The 24774-nt window shown below is 50.3% G+C and overlaps 2 protein-coding genes across 3 annotated transcripts in view; one reads left to right on the plus strand and one right to left on the minus strand.

Annotated features, from left to right (window-relative positions):
• The window catches only part of mafk (v-maf avian musculoaponeurotic fibrosarcoma oncogene homolog K), a 30422-nt gene extending 23662 nt beyond the window's left edge, over positions 1-6760 (plus strand). For both annotated transcript variants that reach the window (XM_038819970.1, XM_038819971.1), the window contains exons 2-3: positions 870-945; positions 4421-6760. In XM_038819970.1, the coding sequence (XP_038675898.1) occupies positions 910-945; positions 4421-4810 (426 nt within the window). In that variant the 5' untranslated portion in view covers positions 870-909 and the 3' untranslated portion in view covers positions 4811-6760. The remainder of the gene's footprint in view (positions 1-869; positions 946-4420) is intronic.
• Positions 1-24774, minus strand: part of mettl4 (methyltransferase like 4) — a 74231-nt gene that overhangs the window by 48716 nt on the left and 741 nt on the right. The window lies entirely within an intron of this gene.

Genomic DNA, 24774 nt, shown 5'->3' on the forward strand with positions numbered 1-24774 from the left:
TCCACAAGGGCTACCTGTCCCAGCCCCCATCTATCCTCTCCTCAGCCAGCAGCTATATAAAATCTCAAACTTCGATGGGTAATAATCAAGAGCATGAATTCTCATTTCAAAATTTGTTCATGGGAATTGGACTTTGCTGACAAGCCTCGTAGTCAGAGAAGATGGTTATGATCGTTTTTCTTGAACCACTGCAGTCCTTGTGGTGACGGTGCTCCCACAATGCTTTTCGGCAGTGAGTGTCGGGATTTTGACCCATTGGCAATGAAGGAATGCATGCCCAATTAGGGATGGCATGTGACTTGGAAGTGATGGTGTTCCCGTGCCTCTGCTGCTCTCATCCTACTTGGTGGCGGAGGACACAGGGAGTAGAAGCATTGTGAATTGTCATGCATCTTGTAGATGGTACACACTGCAGCCATTGGGCACCAGAGGACAGGAGTGAATACTTAAGGTGGTAAATGGAGTGCAAATCAAGTGAGCTGCTTTGTCCTGAATGATGCTCTGGCCCAAAGTGCCAAGACCAATTAAAGCACTGGTGACCCAACTCTGATCAGTTACTTCAATAGTGCCATTGAAGCTGGGACCTTCCTGCTGTATGTATGTGACACAGTTTCATGTTGGGGAATCTGGTGCAGTCATCAATTAACAATTGCATTGGGAATACTTGACTGTTTGTTGAAAGAAAGTTCTCAATATTGCTACTCAAAGAAGTGAGTAAAGCGTGATACTGAGATGACTACTGTATGAACTATTGCGGTGATTAAAGATGCATTGCTCAGTTTCTTGGATTGAAAGGAAGAACCCAATTTTGTTTCAGTAATAAACTATTTGAATAATAGTTTATGGCTTGTACTTTGTTATATTTGCAGTGTACTTTCTGTCTCTGTACTCTCCAATGTTGCCGGGGTAATGACGGCTCATCCCAAAGGAAGCAAAGCAATAAAGGTGAGAATTCTTTTCACATTTGCCTTATTTGCTGCTCTTTAATGGTTTACCTATGTTCCTTCTCAGGACACTGCCTTGGAGAGCAGTACATTTTTGACAATTTAACAGTTAAAAAGAAAGACATTTGCCCACTCACTTTGTTCATCCCATTTTAAAATAATCCATCTAAGATTTTCAACCTTCCCCTCATTGTTGAAGGGAGGATAACATCCCCTCTTTCCACACTGCTGCAGTATATACCATCAGCATTCTACAAGATACACTGCAGGAACTCACCTAGCTTCTTCCAACATCTCCTGCACCTCTACCACCTTGGCAGGACATGGCAACAAACACATGGAAACACCACCATCTGCCATGTTCCTCTCCAAGTCACACAAAGGGCACACACCAGCCATTCTTTCATCGTCACTGGGTCAAAGTCACGGGCCAGGATTCTCCAACCCCACGCCGGGGCGGGGGGGGCTATGTTCCTTCGCGCCGGGCCCCTGTAGGTCTCCGCCATAATGCCCGGGGGCTGCTGGCACGGAGAAGGGAACCCCAGTGCTTGTGCGGAATAACGCCGGTCATAGCGCACATGCGCAGACTCACGGTGGCCATTCCGCACCGGCTGGAGCTGCGGGGACCACTCCGGTGCCAACCTAGCCTCCTAGGGAGGGGTGCATTCTCCATTTCACGCTGACGTGGGGGAAGTAGCCCCATTATTGGAGAATCCCGCCCATGGAATTCCCTACTTAAGAGCTCCACATGGATGCAGCAATTTATGAAGCAGGCCCAAACCGTGTTTCACGCTCACCAGGTGCAGCATTTATTGCCCGCCTCTAGCTGTTCTTGAGAAGGTGATGGTGGGGGGGGGGTCCTCTTTTTGAACTGCTGCAGACTGACAAAGGTGCTTCCTCAGTGCTGCTAGTGGGGGAGTTCCAGGATTTTGATCCAGTGGCATTGAAGGAATGGCCAATATAATTCCAGATCAGAATGGTTTGTGACTTAGTGAGCACCTTGCAGATGGTGGTGTTCCCACACATCCATTGTCCTCATCTCTCCAGATGGTAAAGGTCACAGGCTTTGGCGATTCTGTCGAAGATGCCTTAGCGAGTTGCACCAGTGTGTCTTACGGTTTTACACTCTAGTCACAATGCCCCGATGGTGTTGATCGGGATGTTTGAGGTACAAATTTAGCAAACTCTGAATGAAGTTGAGCTTCTTTAAAAAAGATAGTGATTCAGAATCAAGTAGAAAAACCACAATGTGCATGATTGTGTGTGATGTAGGCACAGAGGCTGAGGGAAAGAAATACAATTTAAAAAATTTTAAAAATAATTTTTATTGAAAAAGTTTGAATTTATACAACATCGAACCATAATAAAATACCAACAATAACAATAATGATAACAATCATAAACATTCGCCCCTCCTCAATGAACAACACAACATATTAACAACAACTTAAATTAACACAATGTTAAGTTACATAACCGTAGAGGGAAAAAAAATAGAAATTACAATAAGGAACACCCCCCGGGTTGCTGCTGCTATTGACCAAGATACCTATCTTTGAGCCAGGAAGTCCAGAAACGGCTGCCACCATTTATAGAACCCTTGTATTGATCCTCTCAGGGCAAATTTGACCCTCTCCAATTTTATAAATCCCGCCATGTCATTGGCCCAGGTCTCCACACTTGGGGGCCTCGCATCCTTCCACTGCAGCAAGATCCTCCGCCGGGCTACTAGGGACGCAAAGGCCAGGACACCGGCCTCTTTCGCCTCCTGCACTCCCGGCTCTACCGCAAATCCAAAAATCGCGAGTCCCCACCCTGGTTTGACCCTGGATCCAACCACCTTCGACACTGTCCCCGCCACCCCCTTCCAGAATTCTTCCAGTGCCGGGCATGCCCAGAACATATGGGCGTGGTTCGCTGGACTCCCCGAACATCTGGTGCACCTGTCCTCAACCCCAAAGAACCTACTCATCCTAGTCCCGGACATGCGGGCCCGGTGCAGCACCTTAAATTGGATGAGACTAAGCCTCGCACATGAAGAGGAAGAGTTGACTCTCTCCAAGGCATCCGCCCAAGTCCCGTCCTCTATCTGCTCCCCGAGTTCCTCCTCCCATTTAGCCTTCAGCTCCTCCACTGACGACTCCTCCACCTCCTGCATTACCTTATAGATGTCAGACACCTTCCCCTCTCCGACCCACACCCCCGAAAGCACTCTGTCCATCGTCCCCCGCGAGGACAGCAAAGGGAACTCCTCTACCTGTCGCCTAGCAAACGCCTATACCTGCAAGTATCTGAACATGTTCCCTTGGGGGAGCCCAAATTTATCTTCCACTTCCCCCAGGCCCGCAAACCTCCCGCCAATAAACAGGTCCCTCAATTTACTGATGCCCACCCTTTGCCACCCCCTAAATCCCCCATCAGTGTTCCCCGGGATGAACCGATGATTTCCACCCAATGGAGCCTCCATCGAGCCCCCTGTTTCCCCCTTATGCCGTCTCCACTGTCCCCAGATTCTTAGGTACGCCGCCACCACCGGGCTCGTGGTATACCTCTTAGGAGAGAGCGGCAACGGCGCCGTTGCCAAGGTACCCAGGCTCGTACCTCTACATGACGCCATCTCCATTCTTCCCCCCCCCCCCCCCATCACCCATTTACGCACCATTGACACACTGGCCGCCCAATAGTACCCCAAAAGGTTGGGCAGCGCCAGCCCGCCTCTATCCCTCCCTCGCTCCAGGAAAACCCTCTTCACACTCGGAGTCCCATGTGCCCACACAAAGCTCAAAATACTGCTAGTCACCCTCCTAAAGAAGGCCCTGGGGATGAAGATGGGCAGGCACTGAAAGAGGAACAAGAACCTCGGAAGCACCGTCATTTTGACGGACTGCACCCTCCCCGCCAATGACAATGGCAGCATGTCCCACCTCTTGAACTCCTCCTCCATCTGATCCACAAGCCTGGTGAAATTATGCTTGTGAAGAGTCCCCCAGTCCCTGGCCACCTGCACCCCCAGGTACCTAAAACTCTCCCCTGCTCTCCTAAGCGGGAGCCTACCAATTCCTTCCTCCTGGTCTCCAGGGTGCACCACAAACACCTCACTCTTGCCTAAATTTAGTTTATAGCCTGAAAAGGTCCCAAACTCAGCTAGCAGCTCCATCACCCCCGGCATCCCTCCCACCGGGTCCGCCACATACAGTAACAGGTCATCGGTATACAACGACACCCTATGTTCCTCCCCACCTCGCACCAAACCTCTCCACCTCCCTGAATCCCTCAACGCCATCGCCAACGGCTCGATTGCCAATGCAAACAAGGGGGACAGGGGGCAACCCTGCCTGGTCCCTCGGTAAAGCCGGAAGTACTCCGACCTCCTCCCATTCGTGGCCACACACGCCATCGGGGCCTCATATAGCAGCCTTACCCATCTAATAAACCCTTCAGAAATACAATAAATTGAAAGCATTTTCTGGTTACAGGTCAAGAAGGAGACCAATGAAAATGCTCTGACCCTCAGTGATCAGGAGTTGGTCTCCATGACGGTACGAGAGCTGAATCAACACCTGCGAGGCCTGACCAAAGAGGAGATTGTTCAACTGAAGCAGCGTAGGCGAACGCTGAAGAACCGTGGTTACGCGGCTAGCTGCCGGGTCAAGCGCGTGACACAAAAGGAGGAGCTGCAGCGACAGAGGACCGACCTCCAACAAGAGGTGACAAAGCTGTCCAGAGAGAATGCCAACATGAGACTGGAACTAGACTGTCTGCGGTCCAAGTATGAAGCTCTCCAGAAATATGCCCGCACCATGACCAAGGGCCCCACCCTGCCGGCCACCAGCGTCATCACCATCGTCAAGTCATCTGACTCTTAAACCCTTCTCAGTTCTCACTCCCTTATCTTGCATGGGAACTGTCTTGAAGGTTGAGCAAGGGTACTGATGGGTAATAGAACCAAGGTGAGTAGATGCAGATAAGATAAACATCGGGCATGGGCTAATTGAATGACAGAACAGGCTCAAGGTGCTGAATGATGTGCTCCTTGTGTTCCCAAGTTAGGGAACAACACTTTTGATCAGCGCACCACCTCAATCATATCCATCAGCAAGGTACTCTCCTTTCAACAAGAGCCTCCGCCGGACAACTTGAAACTGAGATTGCAAGATGAAGCCATCAAGTTTGCAGAGATCTGCAGTCTGCAACTAAAATAAAACTCGTTGTTGTGTGGTGGGTAACAAAATACCCCAAGGCCAGGGCCAGAGCTGATTCAAAGATCCACACCCAGAATCCTAATTTGTGAGAAGCACTGTTTCAGTGTTAACTTGTCAGAGGACCAGAGCAACCTCCTTACCTGGACTGTGTGCACTGTTAATGGATGTACAATGGATAGGCTCCCCTCCATCATGATGCTGTAACTCTTTGTGGCCGATTCTCATGGTCTCTCCAACTGTTCAAGTTACCATTCAAAACTGTTTAAATGTTCTGGAAGGTAATCCACACCCATCAAAGGCAAGGAACATGCCTTTTTAAAACCTTTTGTGGACTGAATTCCTACGGCTTTCAAATATCTACGGTTTCTCTCCTGTAACTCTCTCTTCACAAAACGTGTCCGATTAGAGCGGGGTGCACAATTGTCAAATACTATGTCCCTTTAAGCTGTACAAAAGATATATTTATATTTAGCTTTGAACTTCTTCAGTCCTGAGTGTACAATCCTTCGCAAACTTGCATGCACATAATTTTATAGAAGGGGTAATCGGTTTGAATGAGTGCGGCCTAAGCATGTTGCTGCCAGGATGAAGCCTGGATGGTGAGTGGGTCACAGGCCATGGAAAGCTTTTCCTGAAAAGGGTCTGACCCTGACCTGGATGACGGGTTTGATACATCCAGTGGTGTGGGAGTATTGGAGGGAGGGACATTTGGAAAATCAGCCATGTTATTTAGCACCCAGAGCTGTTCATGGTGTGGCTGTTTTCATTGACAACAGAGACTTGCCCTTCCAAACTAATTTTGTAAAGGGACAATTCCACCTAATGCCCTTCAGTTTCCTAAGCCTGAGCGAATTTCAAACGATCTGTAAATTCAGAATGGTTGTGTAAAATTTCACCATCAGCACACTGTGCTAAAGTGGTCATTTAAACCCGAGTCTCAGGAAGTATGATCTGTCTGTGTGTGCGTGCGTACTCTCTACGCGTCACTTAGTCTCAGAGTAATTTGGACATGTCCATTATCACTCTGGACAAAGGGGGAGGGAGTTTACAGTTAGGTTGATGATGATTTATTCCCCGCTACTGGACAGGTTTGGTTGTGATCAGGACCAAATAGCCTATCTGCAACTTGCATTTCTCTTGTGCCTTTTGGGAAATCAGAGTGTCCCAACAACAGCAACTTATATTTCTCTAGTAACTTTAACATAATAAAAGATCTCATGGTGCTTCACAGGAGCGTTATTAACCAGAGTACGTATTACGTTCCATAGTAGTAGGGATGTAGGAATTACAACTGCAAATTTGTGCACAGCAAGCTCCCACTAATAGCAATAGGAGCTATGTTGGTCGAAAGATAAATATTGAGCCATAACACTGAGAAAACTAGTCGAATTACTGTTGAAGAGCTTTATGTCTACTTGCAAGGGCAGATGGGATGGGAGGTTGGTTTTAACATCTCATCTGTTACAATCCCCTTAGAAACATTAAGTATCAGACAACGGATATTAAAGTAAAAAAGTAAATTTTGCTTTAAATAGTCAAGACAACAAAGATTTGGGGCCTCACGGTAGCATGGTGGTTAGCATCAATGCTTCACAGCTCCAGGGTCCCAGGTTCGATTCCCGGCTGGGTCACTGTCTGTGTGGAGTCTGCACGTCCTCCCCGTGTGTGCGTGGGTTTCCTCCGGGTGCTCCGGTTTCCTCCCACAGTCCAAAGATGTGCGGGTTAGGTGGATTGGCCATGCTAAATTGCCCGTAGTGTAAGGTTAATGGGGGGATTGTTGGGTTACGGGTTACGTGGGTTTGGGTAGGGTGATCGTTGCTCGGCACAACATCGAGGGCTGAAGGGCCTGTTCTGTGCTGTACTGTTCTATGTTCTATGTTCTATACACCTCATGTGGTTACAAGCATTGTCATTACTACCGACACAAATGTGGCACCACTGGCAAACCTTCCAACTTGGCCTCCTGTATGTAGGATCTCTCACTTCCCGCTCAATCGTTTTGAGCCTTTGAGTCACATTCACCAGCAGCCGATTTCCATCCGACATCCCTGGGCATGGTTGGTGCACATCTACTCTCTCCCTCAGGTCAAAACAGTCCTGATGGTGTAGCTTTCCAGAATTCCTTTTAAACTGACCAAACCAACACACATTACAGTGCTGTTCTGTGACATAAACAATCAGCTGACACACTGCCTCGCCAAGTGTCTGGAGGTGACAAAACTAGTCTCTTCATGGAGAGCTTGGCTTGCCCCCCCCCCCAAACAGAAATTTTGTTTGCACTGTCACAAGACAGGCTGGAACCCGACCCCACTGCAATTAGCTTTCTATTTACCTTTTGCTTCAGCTTGCATCTATCCGCAGAGGAACCTCAGGTCACATGGGCATTTAGTGGAGCCTAACAATGTCATAACCAGGAAGCTAAATACTCCTCGTTCCGAATATACCCCAGTTTACTTTGGTCTCAAAGAAGACTGCCAAAGAAATACAGGCTTTTCCCAAAATGTATGGATTCTGAAAGCATCTCTGACCAATGTCCCCACTGAGCTGCACTGGTAATCAGGTGCACAGCAAGTGGGAATGTTCCTTGCAGGGAACAAACAGACCACACACAAGTATTATTCCTTTTCAGATGCGTGCACACTCAGGTGCATGCCAATCTTAATAGAGCCATGGAGTGCAACAAGCCAGCTGCAAACAAGCTGAAGAGAACCATGCTTCTGACTGTGCAAGCCTAGATTGTGTTGCTCAAGACTCTGAAGTAGGGCTCCAACCTGCAGCCCTCTGACTCAGAAGTGTGAGAGCCACCCACTGAGCTACAGGTGACACTTTGGGTGAGTTGGGCTGTGGTTGGGGGGGGGAGGGGGGGGGGGGGGGAAGCGGGATGCTGGTAAATTAGGCATTCCAAAATGGAAAATAAAGATGGCCACCTTTTGTGTAAAAGATCAACCTGAAAATTGTGGGGGCAGCTTCAAAATGGTTTTCATCCTATTAATGGAACAGAAACGGAATGTGTAGGTTTGTAGCGTGACCTGTTCTATATATACAGTGGCCTCGGTGAAAGGGAAATGTCAGCCGTTCTGTTTTTAGATCAGAACCTGTGGGTTTGGCTTGGTTGCTATGACTCACATGATGCACTCAAGTGCGACACACTGTGGCCTTACTGTTAAGGAGGGTGCATTAAGGGATGGTGACTGGGTGAACTTTCGGTGACTCCCTCACTACAGTCGTTAAGGCTTCAGCATATAAATCAGCCATAATAATGTACCAACTAGTGAGAAAGATTTCCAACCACGCAGTAAAAAGGAATTTCTAAATAAACAAATGATGGAGGAAGGAAAGATATGTTAATAGAGCGAGATGAAGGAATGTGGGAGGTGGCTTATCATAGAATCTACAGTGCAGAAGGAGGCCATTCGACCCATCGAGTCTGCACTGGCTCTTGGAAAGAGCAACCTACTTAAACCCACGCCTCGACCCTATCCCCGTAACTGCACCTAACCTTTTGGACACTAAGGGGCAATTTAGCATGGCCAATCCACCTAGCCTGCACATCTTTTGGACTGTGGGAGGAAACCCACACAGACACGGGGAGAAAATGCAAACTCCACACAGACAGTCAATCGAAATTGAACCCGGGAACCTGGAGCTGTGAGGCAGCAGTGCTAACCGTTGTGCCACCGTGTAGAATCCATAAGCACCAACATAGATCAGTTGGGCCGAATGGCCTGTTTTTGCATTGAAATTCTATACTAACCACTACAGATTGCAAGGTTGTAACCACGACTCTGGTGAGAGGTGAAGCAATGGCTTGCAGTAATCCACACTTTTCTGTACAGAATTCCATGACAATCGTTAGATACGTGAATAATGGGGCAGCACGATGGCGCAGTGGGTTAGCACTGCGGCCTCACAGCGCTGAGGTCCCAGGTTCGATCCCGGCTCTGGGTCACTGTCCATGTGGAGTTTGTACATTCTCCCCGTGTTTGCGTGGGTTTCGCCCCCACAACCCAAAAACGTGCAAGCTAGGTGGATTGGCCACTCTAAATTGCCCCTTAATTGGAAAAATGATTGGGTACACTAAATTTTTTTAAAAAGATACGGGAATAATTACAGCTCCAGGACTCCTGTGAATAATAAATCAACTGCACCTTTCAACTTAATCCTTTTGTGAACAGTGCCCATTGTCAGACCCTGAGGCTATCACTTGTTGAAGCACCTCCAGAGAGGTGAGAGATGTCTCTCACTGAGAAACAAGCCTGTCACTGGAGACGATGGGCGTCATCCAACGAGCTCCTTGCGCCAGACTTGGTGACCCAACAAGGCAGTTAAATCTCACGAGAGGCCTCTTGCGATGTTTGTGACGCTCGGAACGCCTCGTGAGATGTCGTGATCCGGATCTCGCCCTCATTGAGCAAGATTGAGATTTATTTATTTAAGTGAGCCATTAGGCTTATTTAAATATGTCTGTGCCTGATTCTTTCGAGGCCCAGGAAGACGGCTCTGCCTGGGAGACCGTGCCATTTAGCACTGGTCCACACAAACATGGACCAGGTGTACTGGCACCTGGGGGGGTGGGGGGTGGGGTTCTCCCATGCCATTGGTGACCCCCCCGGGTGGTCGGGCTCTGGACAGGATGGTACCCTGGCACTCCTGTTGGGACCCTGGCAATGCCACCTGGGCAGTGCCACCCTAACACTAGGATGCCCAGGTGGCACTACCAGGGATCATGCCAGAGGGGTGCTCTGCCCATAAAAGTTGGGTTGAGAGTGGGATCATGGACCCTCAAAAGAGAAAAGTTGGGGGGGGGGGGGGGGGCCTGGAGACCACGGTGGGGGATTGAGAAATCGGGGCGGCATTTTAAAATGGTGCCCCGAACTCTTCCTGCACGGACGAGTAAGTGTGGCCTCGGCGGGGTGTTCCTCGCCAAGACAAAAAAATCGGAGTCCTGTTTGATAGTGTGGTCATTCTCGGACCTGCAGGCGCCGAGAAACACCTCACTATCTGTGCCCGAGGTCAATCTCTGGAGGAGCCGTACAGTGTTGTGCAGACATGGAGTGACATGTCTCCACTCAATCCCACTGCTTTGACTTTAAATACTGTAAGTGGGGAGGGGAGGGAGTGTGTAGCGAAGCACTTGTAATCCCCCTCCCCTAGATCTGAGCTTCACTGTTATGGCAATTGGTTGAAACAACTGCAAGAAACAACACTGGAGTGAAAGGGGGAAGAAAGGGAGAAATTATCAATTTGGTGAGAGATGCCTATTGATTAAAGTTTTGTGTTTGCATCGACTTTTAGCACCTCATGAAACTGCATGTTAGACACATGACAGAGCATGCTGCTTAACTGGTCTATTAATTCACAGAATGTACACAGCCTAGAACCTAAGCTCTGGAATTCCCTCCAAAACCCTCTCTAGCTTGTGTTCACCTTTAGGACACTTCTTAAAACACATCTCTTCAGCAAGCCTTTGGTCATCTGACTTAATATCTCTTTATATGGCTGGGTTTCACAATTTGTTTGATAGTGCTCCTGTGAAGTACCTTCTGACATTTTATTAAGTTAACGGCGCGAGACAAATACATGCAGTTGTTCTTACTGAAGAGGAGTTCAAATCCCATCAGGGCAGTTTTAGAATTTAACTTTAAAAAAGTCTACAATTAAAGAACCGCTGTCAGTCAGACTGTGTGAAACTGTTGGATTGTGATTAAAAACTCCGCTGTTCTTTTTATAAAATAAATTTAGAGTACTCAATTCATTTACTTTCCCAATGAAGGGGCAATGTAGTGTGGCCAATCCACCTACCCTGCATATCTTTGGGCTATGGGGGTGAGACCCAAGCAGACATAGGGAAAATGTGCAAATTCCACATGGACCCAGGACCGTGATCGAACTCAGGTCCTCGGCGCCGTGAGGCAGCAGTGCTAACCACCGTGCCGCACGCCCGCCACTGATGTTCTTTCCGGATGGAAATCTGCTATCTTTACACGGTCTGGCCTACATGTAGCTCCAGTCCCACACCCACATGGTTGACTCTTGACTGTCCACTTAAGTATCTGAACAAGATTCCCAGTTGTTTCAAAAAGAAATGTTGCATTTATATAGTGCCTTTCATGACCCAAGGACAACCCAATGGGCTTTCCAGCTGATGGAGTATTTTTGAAGTGTAGATACTTGTAGGAAATAATTAGACTGCAGTGGTTGAAGTAGAAGGCCGACCTCTACTTTGTCAAAGCATCTACGGATGGGCACTAAACGTCGGTCTTATCAGCCATGCCCACAGCTTGCGAAAAAACTTTAGAACAAGCCTCGGTAGCTCGGTCTTTGCACCATGTCCTCTTAAAGCTGTGCCACTCCTGATCGGGGAGGGTACTGTTGATGTTACTCTCTCTCTGGATAGCTGTGCTACTTTTCAACAATCAGTCGAGGTTTGCGGGTTTCTGGCTCTACTTCATACTGTCTGTGCCTCAGTGTTCAGTTCCAAAGGCCATCGCTGTGACAAACCGAGGAACTTCCTTATTTCAACATCAACCTTGCATTTCCACAGTATCGAAAACAAATGAAAGCATTACAAGATGTTTCACAGAGGCGATGTTAAAAAATTGATTTGGAGCCACATGAGCTGTTCGGCAGGTGACCAAAAGCTTGAGCGAAGAGGTAGATTTTAAGAGCATTTGAAAGGGAGGAGAGAGGTGAAGAGACAAACATTTGAGGGTGGATTCTCAGAGCTCAGCATCTTGGATAAATTCTAGATTTCGGTAACGCTGATTTCAGACGTGACAGAGACTGTCCACAGTAAACCAATAAGATCAGTGTTCAAAAAGTATTGGTATGATACAAAAGCAGTTCATACCCCCAAAAGTGGCAAGAACGATCCCAAAGGGGCAGGAACGATCCCAAAGGGGCAGGAACGATCCCAAAGGGGCAGGAACGATCCCAAAGGGGCAGGAACGATCCCAAAGGGCAGGAACGATCCCAAAGGGGCAGGAACGATCCCAAAGGGGCAGGAACGATTTGCCCTAAAAAGAAACACCACAATGGGCGATAAAAGATGGAATTGACAACATAAATTGAAAGAAAAGGTACACAAAAACGCGGTAAATAGTACAGCTCCTTGTGAATAGCAAAGATGCAGAACAGTAACGGACGATAAAGCAGACGATAAAAGTTACAAAAACGGAACATAAGAGAAACTTTCAAAGGATTTCAAGATCAACAAAGGTTTTACCATTATATTAAAGAGGGTGATCTAGAACAACTTAACCTCCTTGGGCGAAAGGTCAGTGAACACTGGCGATTGATCGGCGAAAGGTCAGTGAACACTGGATTAATGGCCGAATGGTCAGCGAACACTGGGGATCGATGGACGAATGGTCAGTGAACACAAGGGATTGATGGGTAAATTATCAGTCAACACTGGGATTCATGGCTGAATGGTCAGTGAACACTGGGCATTGATGGGTGAATGGTCAGTGAACACTGGGGATTGATGGCTGAACGGTTAGTGAATACTGGGGATTAATGGGTGAATGGTTAGTGAATACTGGGGATTGATGGGTGAATGGTTAGTGAATACTGGGGATTGATGGGTAAATGGTCAGTGAACACGGGATTGATGCGTAAAAGGTCAGTGAGCACTGGGGATTGATGGGTAAATGGTCAGTGAACATTGGGGATTGATGGGTAAATGGTCAGTGAACATTGGGGATTGATGGGTAAATGGTCAGTGAACATTGGGGATTGATGGGTAAATGGTCAGTGAATATTGGGGATTGATGGGTAAATGGTCAGTGAACACGGGATTGATGGGTAAATGGTCAGTGGACATTGGGGATTGATGGGTAAATGGTCAGTGAACATTGGGGATTGATGGGCGAATGGTCAGTGAACATTGGGGATTGATGGGTAAATGGTCAGTGAACATTGGGGATTGATGGGTAAATGGTCAGTGAACACCAGGGATTGTTGGGCGAATGGTCAGTGAACACGGGATTGATGGGTAAATGGTCAGCGAACACTGGGGATTGATGGGTAAATGGTCAGTGAACATTGGGGATTGATGGGTAAATGGTCAGTGAACATTGGGGATTGATGGGTAAATGGTCAGTGAACATTGGGGATTGATGGGTAAATGGTCAGTGAATATTGGGGATTGATGGGTAAATGGTCAGTGAACACGGGATTGATGGGTAAATGGTCAGTGGACATTGGGGATTGATGGGTAAATGGTCAGTGAACATTGGGGATTGATGGGCGAATGGTCAGTGAACATTGGGGATTGATGGGTAAATGGTCAGTGAACATTGGGGATTGATGGGTAAATGGTCAGTGAACACCAGGGATTGTTGGGCGAATGGTCAGTGAACACGGGATTGATGGGTAAATGGTCAGCGAACACTGGGGATTGATGGGTAAATGGTCAGTGAACATTGGGGATTGATGGGTAAATGGTCAGTGAACACCAGGGATTGTTGGGCGAATGGTCAGTGAACACGGGATTGATGGGTAAATGGTCAGCGAACACTGGGGATTGATAGGTAAATGGTCAGTGAACACTGGGATTGACTGGTGAATGGCCAGTGACCACGGGATTGATGGGCGAATGGTCAGTGAACATTGGGGATTGATGGGTAAATGGTCAGTGAACACTGGGATTGACTGGTGAATGGCCAGTGACCACTGGGGATTGATGGGCGAATGGTCAGTGAACATTGGGGATTGATGGGTAAATGGTCAGTGAACACTGGGATTGACTGGTGAATGGCCAGTGACCACTGGGGATTGATGGGCGAATGGTCAGTGAGCACAGGATGATGGGAAAACAGTCAGTATGTATTTCCTATTTGCTTCTTGTGATTTTTTTTTTTTTTAAATAATTTTTATTGAATTTTTCAAAATACAAACATTTTAACCCCCCCTACATTTACATTTAAATTATAACAAAACAAAGTCAAACCCCCCTACTTAACAAGAAAAAGAAAAAGAATCCCCCCCCCCCCCTACCCGCGCATCCCCCCCCCCCCCCCCCCCCCCCGCCGGCGAACCGACAGTCAGACCAACTTATCATTTCTAGCAGCGTCCTCGGGCAGGCCTTGCCCGTGCCACCGCCGCTACCGTACTTCCTTCGTCGTTTTCCCCCCTCCCCCCCCCCCCCTCCCCCCCCTCCCGCCCTCCCCTCCCCTCCCGGGTTGCTGCTGTCATGGCCTCAGTTTCTATCTCTGATCCAAGAGGTCTAGGAAGGGTTGCCATCGCCTGGAAAACCCCTGCACCGACCCTCTCAGGGCGAATTTGATCCTTTCCAATTGGATGAAGTTTGCCATGTCGTTTAACCAGGTGTTAACACTCGGAGGCCTTTCGTCCCTCCACTGAATCAGGATCCTCCTCCGAGCCACCAAGGACGCAAAGGCTAATATTCCAGCCTCCCTCGCCTCCTGTACCCCCGGTTCCACCCCAACCCCGAAGATCGCAAGTCCCCATCCTGGCTTGACCCTGGACCCCACCACTCTCGACACCGTCCCTGCCACCCCCTTCCAGAACTCCTCCAGTGCCGGACATGCCCAAAACATATGTGCATGATTCGCAGGGCTTCCCGAACATCTAATACACCTGTCTTCACCCCCGAAAAACCGACTCATCCTTGTCCCCGTCATGTGGGCTCTATGCAGTACCTTAAATTGAATGAGACTTAGTCGCGCACATGACGACGACGAGTTAACCCTCTCCAGGGCGTCTGCCCATGTCCCGTCCTCTATCTGTTCCCCCAGCTCTAACTCCCACTTATCTTTCAGCTCCTCTACTGGTACCTCCTCCACCTCCTGCATAATCTTATAGATGTCCGAGATCTTCCCCTCCCCGACCCAGACCCCTGATAGCACCCTCTCACTCACCCCCCTGTCGGGGAGCGCGGGGAACCCCGCTACCTGTCGTCTGGCAAATGCCTTCACTTGGAGGTACCTGAACGTGTTCCCCGGGGGGAGCCCAAACTTCTCCTCCAGCTCTCCCAGGCTCGCAAACCTCCCCTCTATAAACAAGTCCCTCAGTTGTCTAATACCCGCCCTCTGCCAGCTCTGGAATCCCCCTCCTGTGTTTCCCGGCGCAAATCTGTGGTTCCCTCTTAGTGGTGCCCCTATCAGACCTCCCACTTCCCCCCTGTGTCGCCTCCACTGCCCCCAGATCTTGAGGGTGGCCGCCACCACCGGGCTCGTGGTATACCTCGTGGGAGGGAGCGGCCATGGTGCCGTTACCAGTGCCCCTAAGCTTATGTTGCCGCAGGACGCCCTCTCCATGCGCTTCCAGGCTGCCCCCTCCCCTTCCATCATCCACTTTCGTACCATCGATGTATTTGCCGCCCAGTAATATCCGGAAAGGTTGGGTAACGCCAGCCCTCCACTATCCCTACTCCGCTCCAAAAAGACCCTTCTAACTCTCGGGGTACCATGTGCCCACACATACCCCATGATACTACTCGTTACCTTCTTGAAAAAGGCCCTGGGGAGGAAGATGGGCAGACACTGGAACAAAAACAAGAACCTCGGGAGGACCGTCATTTTAACTGACTGCACCCTCCCTGCTAGCGACAGCGGCACCATGTCCCACCTCTTAAACTCCTCCTCCATCTGCTCCACCAGTCTGGAAAAGTTCAACTTGTGTAGGGTCCCCCAGTTCTTTGCCACCTGCACCCCCAAATACCTAAAACTTTTAACTGCTCTTTTGAAGGGGAGCCTCCCAATTCCCTCCCCTTGGTCTCCCGGGTGTATTACAAAGACCTCACTTTTCCCCAGATTTAATTTATATCCCGAAAAATCCCCGAACTCCGCTAGTATCCCCATTACCTCCGGCATTCCCCCCTCCGGGTCTGCCACATACAACAACAAATCATCCGCATAGAGCGAGACCCGATGTTCCTCCCCTCCCCTTGTCAGTCCTCTCCACCCCCCTGAACCCCTCAGTGCCATCGCCAACGGCTCAATCGCTAATGCAAAGAGTAAGGGAGATAGGGGACATCCCTGCCTAGTACCTCGATGGAGCCCAAAATATTCTGACCTCCTCCCGTTTGTTACCACACTTGCCATCGGAGCTGAATAGAGCAGTTTTACCCACTTGATAAATCCCTCCCCAAACCCAAACCTTTCCAACGTCTCCCACAAGTATTCCCACTCCACCCTGTCAAATGCCTTCTCCGCGTCCAGCGCTACCACTATCTCCGCCTCCCCTTCCACTGCTGGCATCATAATCACATTTAACAATCTCCGAACATTTGTGTTAAGTTGGCGTCCCTTCACGAACCCCGTCTGGTCTTCATGGACTACCCCTGGCACACAGTCCTCTATCCTGGTTGCCAGGACCTTTGCTAACAGCTTGGCATCTACATTTAAGAGGGAGATAGGCCTGTAGGACCCGCACTGGACCGGGTCCTTGTCCCGCTTCAAAATCAAGGAGATCAGGGCCTGCGACATTGTTGGAGGCAGAACCCCCCCCTCGCGCGCCTCATTGAAGGCTCGCACCAGCACTGGACCCACCAAGTCCACAAATTTCCTGTAAAACTCCACCGGGAACCCATCCGGCCCCGGCGCCTTCCCCGCCTGCATCTGGCCTATCCCTTTAATTAGCTCCTGCGGCTCTATCGGCGCCCCCAACCCTTCCACCAGCTCCTCCTGTACCTTTGGGAACCCCAATTTGTCGAGAAAGTTCTTCATTCCCCCTCTCCTCTTCGGCGGTTCAGACCTATACAATTCCCTATAGAAGTCCCTAAAGACCCTATTCACCTCTTGCCCCTTCTGCACTACATCCCCACCCCTCTCTCTCACTCCCCCAATCTCTCTGGCTGCATCTCGCTTACGAAGCTGGTGTGCCAGCATCCTGCTCGCCTTTTCCCCGTACTCATACGCCGCACCCTGCGCCCTTCTCCACTGCATTTCCGCCTTCCTAGTGGTCAGTAGGTCGAACCTGGCCTGCAAGCTACGCCGCTCCCTTAATAGCCCCTCCTCTGGCGCCGCCGCATATTTCCTATCTACTTCTAGGAGCTCCCCCACCAGCCTCTCCCTTTCCTGCCTCTCCTTCCTCTCTCTGTGTGCCCTTATGGAGATCAGCTCTCCTCTAATCACTGCTTTCAAGGCCTCCCAGACCGTCCCCACCTGCACCTCACCTGTGTCATTCGTACCCAGATAGTTCTCAATGCCCGTTCTCACCCTTCTGCACACCTCTTCGTCCGCCAACAGCCCTACATCCAGGCGCCACAACGGGCGTTGGTCCCGCGCCTCCCCCATGTCCACGTCCACCCAATGTGGTGCATGGTCCGATATCGCAATGGCCGAGTACTCCGTGTCCTGCACTCTCGGCATCAGCCCCCTGTTCAATACGAAAAAATCGATCCTAGAGTACACTCTGTGGACGTGGGAGAAAAAAGAATACTCCCTCGCCCTAGGCCTACCAAATCTCCATGGGTCTACCCCTCCCATCTGCTCCATGAACCCCCTTAACACCTCTGCCGCTGCCGGCCTCCTATTCGTCCTGGAACTCGATCTATCCAGCCCAGGGTCTAACACCGTATTAAAGTCCCCTCCCATGATCAGGCCCCCTGCCTCCAGTCCCGGGATGAGGCCCAGCAGGCGCCTCATAAAACCCGCGTCGTCCCAGTTCGGGGCATACACATTTACCAGTACCACACTCTCTCCCTGCAGCCTACCCCTCACCATCACGTACCTGCCCTCCTTGTCTGCCACCACCTCTGCCGCCACAAACGACACTCTCTTTCCCACCAAAATCGCCACCCCCCGGTTCTTGATATCCAAGCCTGAGTGGAACACCTGTCCCACCCACCCCCTTCTCAGGCGGACCTGATCTGCTACCCTCAAATGAGTCTCCTGCAGCATTGCTACATCAGCCTTCAGTCCCTTCAGGTGTGAGAAGACCCTTGATCTTTTGACCGGCCCATTCAGCCCCCTTACGTTCCACGTGATCAATCGGGTCGCAGAGCGACCCGTCCCTACTCCCTGTCGATTAGCCATGTCTTGTCCCTTGCTCGCCCCGGGTCATCCCTTCTTTTCTGACCCGCTTCCCATAGCGATGGCCCCCCCCCCCCCCACCCCCCCCGGCTCTCCCCTTCTCGTCCCTGGTCTTTCTAGCAGCAACCCGGTGTCCCCCCCCCAGTCCCCCCCCCTTCCCCCCCCCCCCCCCCCCCCCTGGCTAGGACCCCTCCTAGCCGCGATGTACCCCACATCGTACTCCCGAGAGTCAGCTGGTCTCCGCTGACCCGGCTGCTCCTGCCACATTCCGACTCCTCCCGGTTCACCCCATCTGCGCCCGTGAAAGATCCCCTTAAAACCCCCGAGAAAGACCCGCATAATCAACCCGCTCCCCCCCGTCCCGTCTCCCCAACTTGACGATATAAATACAAATACCCAATGGCAACTAAATACATAAATACTTAACTACATACTTAAATAACAAAATAATTAACTAACTCTCAACTAACCGCGTGCCCAACCATCACCCTCCATCAAGCAGTATAAATAACCGCAGATAACCATAACCCGAAAAGAAAAAAAAGAACCAAAAAACCCCCCCAAGCACCCAAAGAAAAAGGGTAGGAGGGGTAAATAACTAAGGGAAATTGGAAACGGGAGAAATCACCCCATAAGAAGCCAACGACCCACAATAGAGATTTCAACAGTACAAATATACAGAAACACCCAACAACTCGAAACCTTCAAAATATTCAGAAAAGTCAACCGTTCGAGAAAAAACACCCCAAACACTCCACGAAACTGTTACCCAGTTCCGACCTGGCCTGAAAAAGAAAAGGGCCACTTGCACAACCAAGAGTCCCCCGGCGGCTACGACCGCCGGTGCTCCCAGGTTTTAGTTCGTGTCCAACTTTTCCTCTTGTACAAAGGTCCAGGCCTCCTCTGGGGACTCGAAATAATGATGTTGGTCCTTGTAGGTGACCCACAAGCGCGCCGGTTGCAACATTCCAAATTTGATCTTTTTCGCGTGTAGCACCGCCTTTGTCCGGTTGTACCGGGCCCGCCGCTTTGCCACCTCCGCACTCCAGTCCTGGTACACCCTTACCGTCGAGTTCTGCCACTTGCTGCTTTTCTCCCTTTTAGCCCACCTCAGGACTTTCTCTCGATCACTTAGCCGCTGGAACCGCACCAGCACCGCCCTCGGGGGCTCGTTTGCCCTAGGCCTCCTGGCCATGACCCGGTATGCCTCTTCCAATTCCAGGGGCGCCGGACCGGCCCCTTCCCCCATCAGGGAGCTCAACATCTCCGCCACATATCCCGGGAGATCCGACCCCTCCAGGCCTTCTTCCAGGCCCAGGATCCTCAAATTTTTCCTCCTCATCCGAGTGTCCAGCTCCTCGAAGCGGCTCTGCCACTTCGTGTGGAGTGCCTCGTGCGCCTCCACCTTTGCCCCGATGACTGTGGCCTCCTCCTCCCTCGCGGCCATCTCCTGCTGCAGATCTTTAATCGACGCCTCTTGGATCGCCTGGGCTCCCACCAACCTGGTGGCCGTCGCGTTCATGGACTCTAAGAGTTCCACTTTCATCTCCGTGAAAAAACGGAGGAGAGCGGCCTGCTGCTCCTCCGCCCATTTCTTCCACTCCTCCGGTGCACCGCCGGCCGCCATTTTGATTTTCTTCCCCCGCTTTTTTTGGGGAGCTGCTGCCGTTTTTCTTGCCGCTCCACTCCGGGTACCGACCATAAAATCGGTCTAGTTCTCCTCAGGGGACCTTCCCCCACCGGGATTCGTTTTTTCAGCGCCGTTGGGGCCCTCCAATTGGCCCAAAAACACCTTTGTTGCAGGAGCTTCCAAATGTGCGGCTTAGCTAGTCATAGCCGCAACCGGAAGTCCTTCTTGTGATTTTAATGCCTTTCCTGTTCGAAAGATTCAAGTCTCATTCGTTATTATTTATTTTAATTTTCTCTGAGTAAGTAAATTATTAGATTCTTAAAAAGTGTATTTGATCTTGCCTTGTGTATTATGTTCCAAAATCCATTTCTGTGGTGGTTTATTGCTGTAAGTACATCTTTACCATTTCACATTATAAATATACATTACAGATTTACATTACAAATAAAGCATATTTTCCAAAAAAAGTCACTGATTTATCCATTCCTTGCACAAAAACAAGGTTTAGATTAATTTCTACTCATCTTTCAGCCACCTGTTCAGGTTGAAAAGCCCTAGTATCTCCTTTTTATCTCCCAACTCTTGTCAACCGAGGGCAGTGATTAGGACACTTCCCACTGAGTAGAAAGCCATAGATTCAAGTCCCATTCTCAATACGGTGGTCGAGATTCTCTCACCCCGGGGCCGGGTTGGAGAATCGCCGCGACCGGCGCGAATCGAACCCTGACGCCGGGACGCGATTCTCCACACCCACCCCCCCCCCCCCCCTGCGATTCTCCGCCCAGGATGGGCCGAGCGGCCATACAAAAAAACCTGAGTCCCGCCGGCGCTGTTCTGCCCTGCTCTTGCCCGGCGGGACCTCGGCGCGGAAGGATCCAGGGGCGGCCTGTTGGGGGGCGGGGCCGACCCCAGGGAGGGGTGGGCCTCCGCTTTGGCCTGGCCGCGATCGGGGTCTACCGATCGGCGGGCTGGCCTCTCGGGCTGGGGGCCTCCTTTGTCCCACGCCGGCCTAGCCCTACACCATGTTGTGCCGGGGTTGGCGCGGAGAAGGGAGACACTGCGCATGCGCGGAAATTGCGCCGGTCCCACTGCGCATGCGCATACCCGTGGCGCCCATCTGATGCCAGTATCGGCAGCTGGAGCGGCGTGGGTCGCTCCAGTGCCGTGCTGGCCCCCTGTAGGGGTCAGAATTGCTGCTCCTGAGGCCATGTTGGCGCCGTCGGGAAACGCGACGGCTTTTAATACGGCATCAGCACTTTGCCTCAAGATCAGAGAATCCCACCTATCGAGTACGCTACCTTGATGATATTCTCACTGCAGTAGTTAAAAGAGTCACACATCGTTGGAGATTCGGTCTTTCAGTTGAAATGATGAAATCATTCTGCCCTCTTAATGGATGTAAAAGATCTCGCAAGACTGTGGAAGAACTGCAGGGAGGTTTTCCCTGGTGCCCTGGTCAGTGTTTTTTAAAAAATATTTGTATTACGGTATTTGACATTTTTTAGAATAGTAACAATAACAATAAGATAAACATGGTATAATTAACATTTCCACTCCCATCCCACTCTTCACACACTCCATCCATAAAACAACAATCCGGCCCTTTCCCCCAACCCTTTGGAATTCTGATGCTGCTGACATTTTAATTTTCCCGGAGAAAGTTGACGAACGGCTGCCACCTCTGGGTGAACCCTAACATTGACCCTCTTAAGGTGAACTTTATCTTCTCGAGACTGAGAAACCCAGCCATGTCACTAACCCAGGTCTCTACACTCGGGGGCTTCGAGTCCCTCCGAATTAATAAGATCCGCCTCCGGGCTACCAAGGAGGCAAAGGCCAAGACGTCAGCCTCTTTCGCCCCCTGAACTCCCGGGTCTTCTGACACTCCAAAGATCGCTACCTCCTAACTCAGCACCACCCGTGTTTTTAGTACCGTGGACATTGCCTTAGCAAAACCCTGCCAAAACCCTCTAAGCTTTCGGCATGCCCAAAACATGTGGACATAATTTGCTGGGCTTCCTCACACACCTATCCTCTACCCCGAAAAACTTGCTCATCCGGGCCCCCGTCATGTGTGCCCAGTGGACTACCTTAAATTGTATCAGGCTATACCTGGCACATGATGAGGATATATTAACCCTGCTTAGGGCACCGCCATAGACCCGCCTTTATCTCTCCTCCCAGCTCGTCCTCCCACGTGCCCTCAAGCTCCTCCACCGAAGTTTCCTCCGCCTCCGGAAGTTCCTGGTAAATATCTGAAATCTTCCCCTCTCCAACCCAGGTACTGGATTGGATTGGATTTGTTTATTGTCACGTGTACCGAGGTACAGTGAAAAGTATTTTTCTGCAAGCAGCTCAACAGATCATTCAGTACATGGGAAGAAAAGGGAATTGAACAGAATTCAAGAAAATACATGAGAATACATAATAGGGCAACACAAGATATACAATGTAACTACATAAGCATTGGCATCGGATGAAGCAGACAGGGTGTAGTGTTAATGAGGACAGTCCATAAAAGGGTCATTTAGGAGTCTGGTGACAGTGGGGAAGAAGCTGTTTTTGAGTCTGTTCGTCCGTGTTCTCAGACTTCTGAATCTCCTGCCCGATGGAAGAAGTTGGAAAAGTGAGTAAGCCGGGTGGGAGGGATCCTTGATTATGCTGCCTGCTTTCCCCCAGCAGCGGGAGGTGTAGATGGAATCAATGGATGGGAGGCAGGTTCGTGTGATGGACTGGCCCGCCAGTGATGAGACTGCTCTATCCTGTATCCCCCGTGGCGGCAGCAGCGGAAAGGCCGGAACCTGCTTTCTCAGGAAGTCTTGCACCTGCAAATACCTAAACCCATTCCCCGCTGGCAATTTAAATTTATCCTCCAAGGCTTTCAAGCTGGGGAAGCTCCTGTCTATAAATAGATCCCTCATCCTCCTAATTCCTGCCCCCTGCCATCCCCGGAACCCACCATCCAGCCTACCGATTATTATAAATCGGGGTCCAAACCGATGCTTCCTCCTCTCTCTTATATCTTCTGCCACTGCCCCCAGATTCTCAGAGCCGCCACCACCACCGGACTTGCGGAGTATCAGGCCGGCGAGAACGGAAGAGGAGCCGTTATCAGTGCTCCCAAACTGGTGTCTTTGCATGACACCGCCTCTATCCGCTCCCACACCGAACACTCCCCCACTACCCACTTCCTAATGGCTATATTAGCCGCCCAGTAGCAATTGCAGAAGTTCGGCAGCCCCAACCCACCCTCCCCCCGACTGCGCTCCAGCAACACTTCCTTCACTCGCGGGGTTTTACCCGCCCACACACAGCCCAAAATAACCTTATTCACCCGCTTGAAAAAGGCCTTAGGGATGAAGATGGGGAGGCACTGAAAGACAAACAGAAATCTGGGGAGGACCGTCGTTTTCACGGTCTGTACCCTCCCCGCCAGTGATAGCGGGAGCATGTCCCATCTCTTAAAGTCCTCTTCCATTTGTTCTACCAGCTGGGACAGGTTTAACTTGTGCTGTGCCTCCCATTCCCGGGCCACCTGGATTCCCAGATATCGAAAACTCCCCTTTCCAGTTCCTCGAGGCTCTTAACGCCATGCCATGGCCAATGGCTCTATGGTCAGAGCAAACAGTAACTGGGAGAGGGGGCACCCTTTCCTCGGTGTAGTTTAAAATACCCCAACCTCAGCCGGTTCATACACACACTCGCTACTGGTGCCTGATAGAGCAACCGCACCCAGTCAATGAAGCCCTCACCAAACCCAAACCTTCCCAGTGCCTCCTACAGGTAATTCCACTCCACCCGATCAAAAGCCTTCTCCGCATCCATCGCTACCACCACCTCCGCCTCCTCTCCTTCTGAGGGCATCATAATAACATTTAAAAGCCTTCGAACATTGGCCTTGAGTTGCCTGCCCTTTACAAATCCCGTCTGGTCTTCACCTATCAACCCCAGGACACAGTCCTTTATCCATGTGGCCAGTATCTTTGCTAGCAGTTTGGCGTCCACATTCAGTAGAGAAATTGGCCTGTATGACCCGCATTGTTCCGGGTCCTTCTCCCATTTCAGGATCAATGAAATCGAGGACTGCAACATTGTTGGGGGGAGGACTCCCTTCTCTCTTGCTTCATTAAATGTCCTCACCAGCAGTGGGCTCAATATCTCTGAAAATGTCTTATAGAATTCCACTGGATAGCTGTCAGGCCCCGGGGCCTTGCCCGACTGCATGCCCTCTGGCCCCTTGATTATTTCCTGAATCTCATTTGAGGCTCCGCTCCCAGCCCTTCCACCAGATCCTCATCTACCCTCGGAAACCTCAACTGACCCAAAAATTGCTTCATCCCCTCCACCCCAGCCGGGGGTTCCAACTCATATAATTTACTATAAAAAAGCCCTTAAACACCTCATTCACCCCCACTGGGTCCAGGACAGTATTCCCGCCTCTACTCTTTACTTTCCCTATCTCCCTGGCCGCCTCCCTTTTCCTGAGCTGGTGCGCTAACATTCTGCTCGCCTTTGCCCCATACTCATAAATCACCTCCATTGCCTTCCTCAACCGTTTTTCCTGTGGACAACAGCCCAAACTCTGCCTGTGACCTCCGCCGCACTGGTCAGTGTTTTATCTCAACCAATATTGTTTAAAGAAAGATTATCTGGTGATTGTCAAATTGCTGTTAGTGGGAGCTTGCTGTGTACAAATTGACTGATGGCTTTCCTTCTTTACAAAAGTAACTACACTTCAAAACATACGTCATTTGGCTGTAAAGCATTTTGGAACATCTGGAGGCTACGAAAGGTGCTATATCAATTCAAATCTCGCCTTTCTCATGAATGAAACCCTTTAGACAAGGGATTCTCTCTTCTTCACATTGCCCTTGCATCTTGCCACACATGGACTGGACATAGTAGTAAGGCATAGGCTGATCAGAGCACAGCACAGCTCCATTTGTCTGTTTTGCATCGGTAGTTCCACTTGATCTCCCTTCATGTCAACTCTTTAA

This window comes from Scyliorhinus canicula, chromosome 15, assembly GCF_902713615.1.
Source record: "Scyliorhinus canicula chromosome 15, sScyCan1.1, whole genome shotgun sequence".
NCBI classification, from domain to species: domain Eukaryota; kingdom Metazoa; phylum Chordata; class Chondrichthyes; order Carcharhiniformes; family Scyliorhinidae; genus Scyliorhinus; species Scyliorhinus canicula.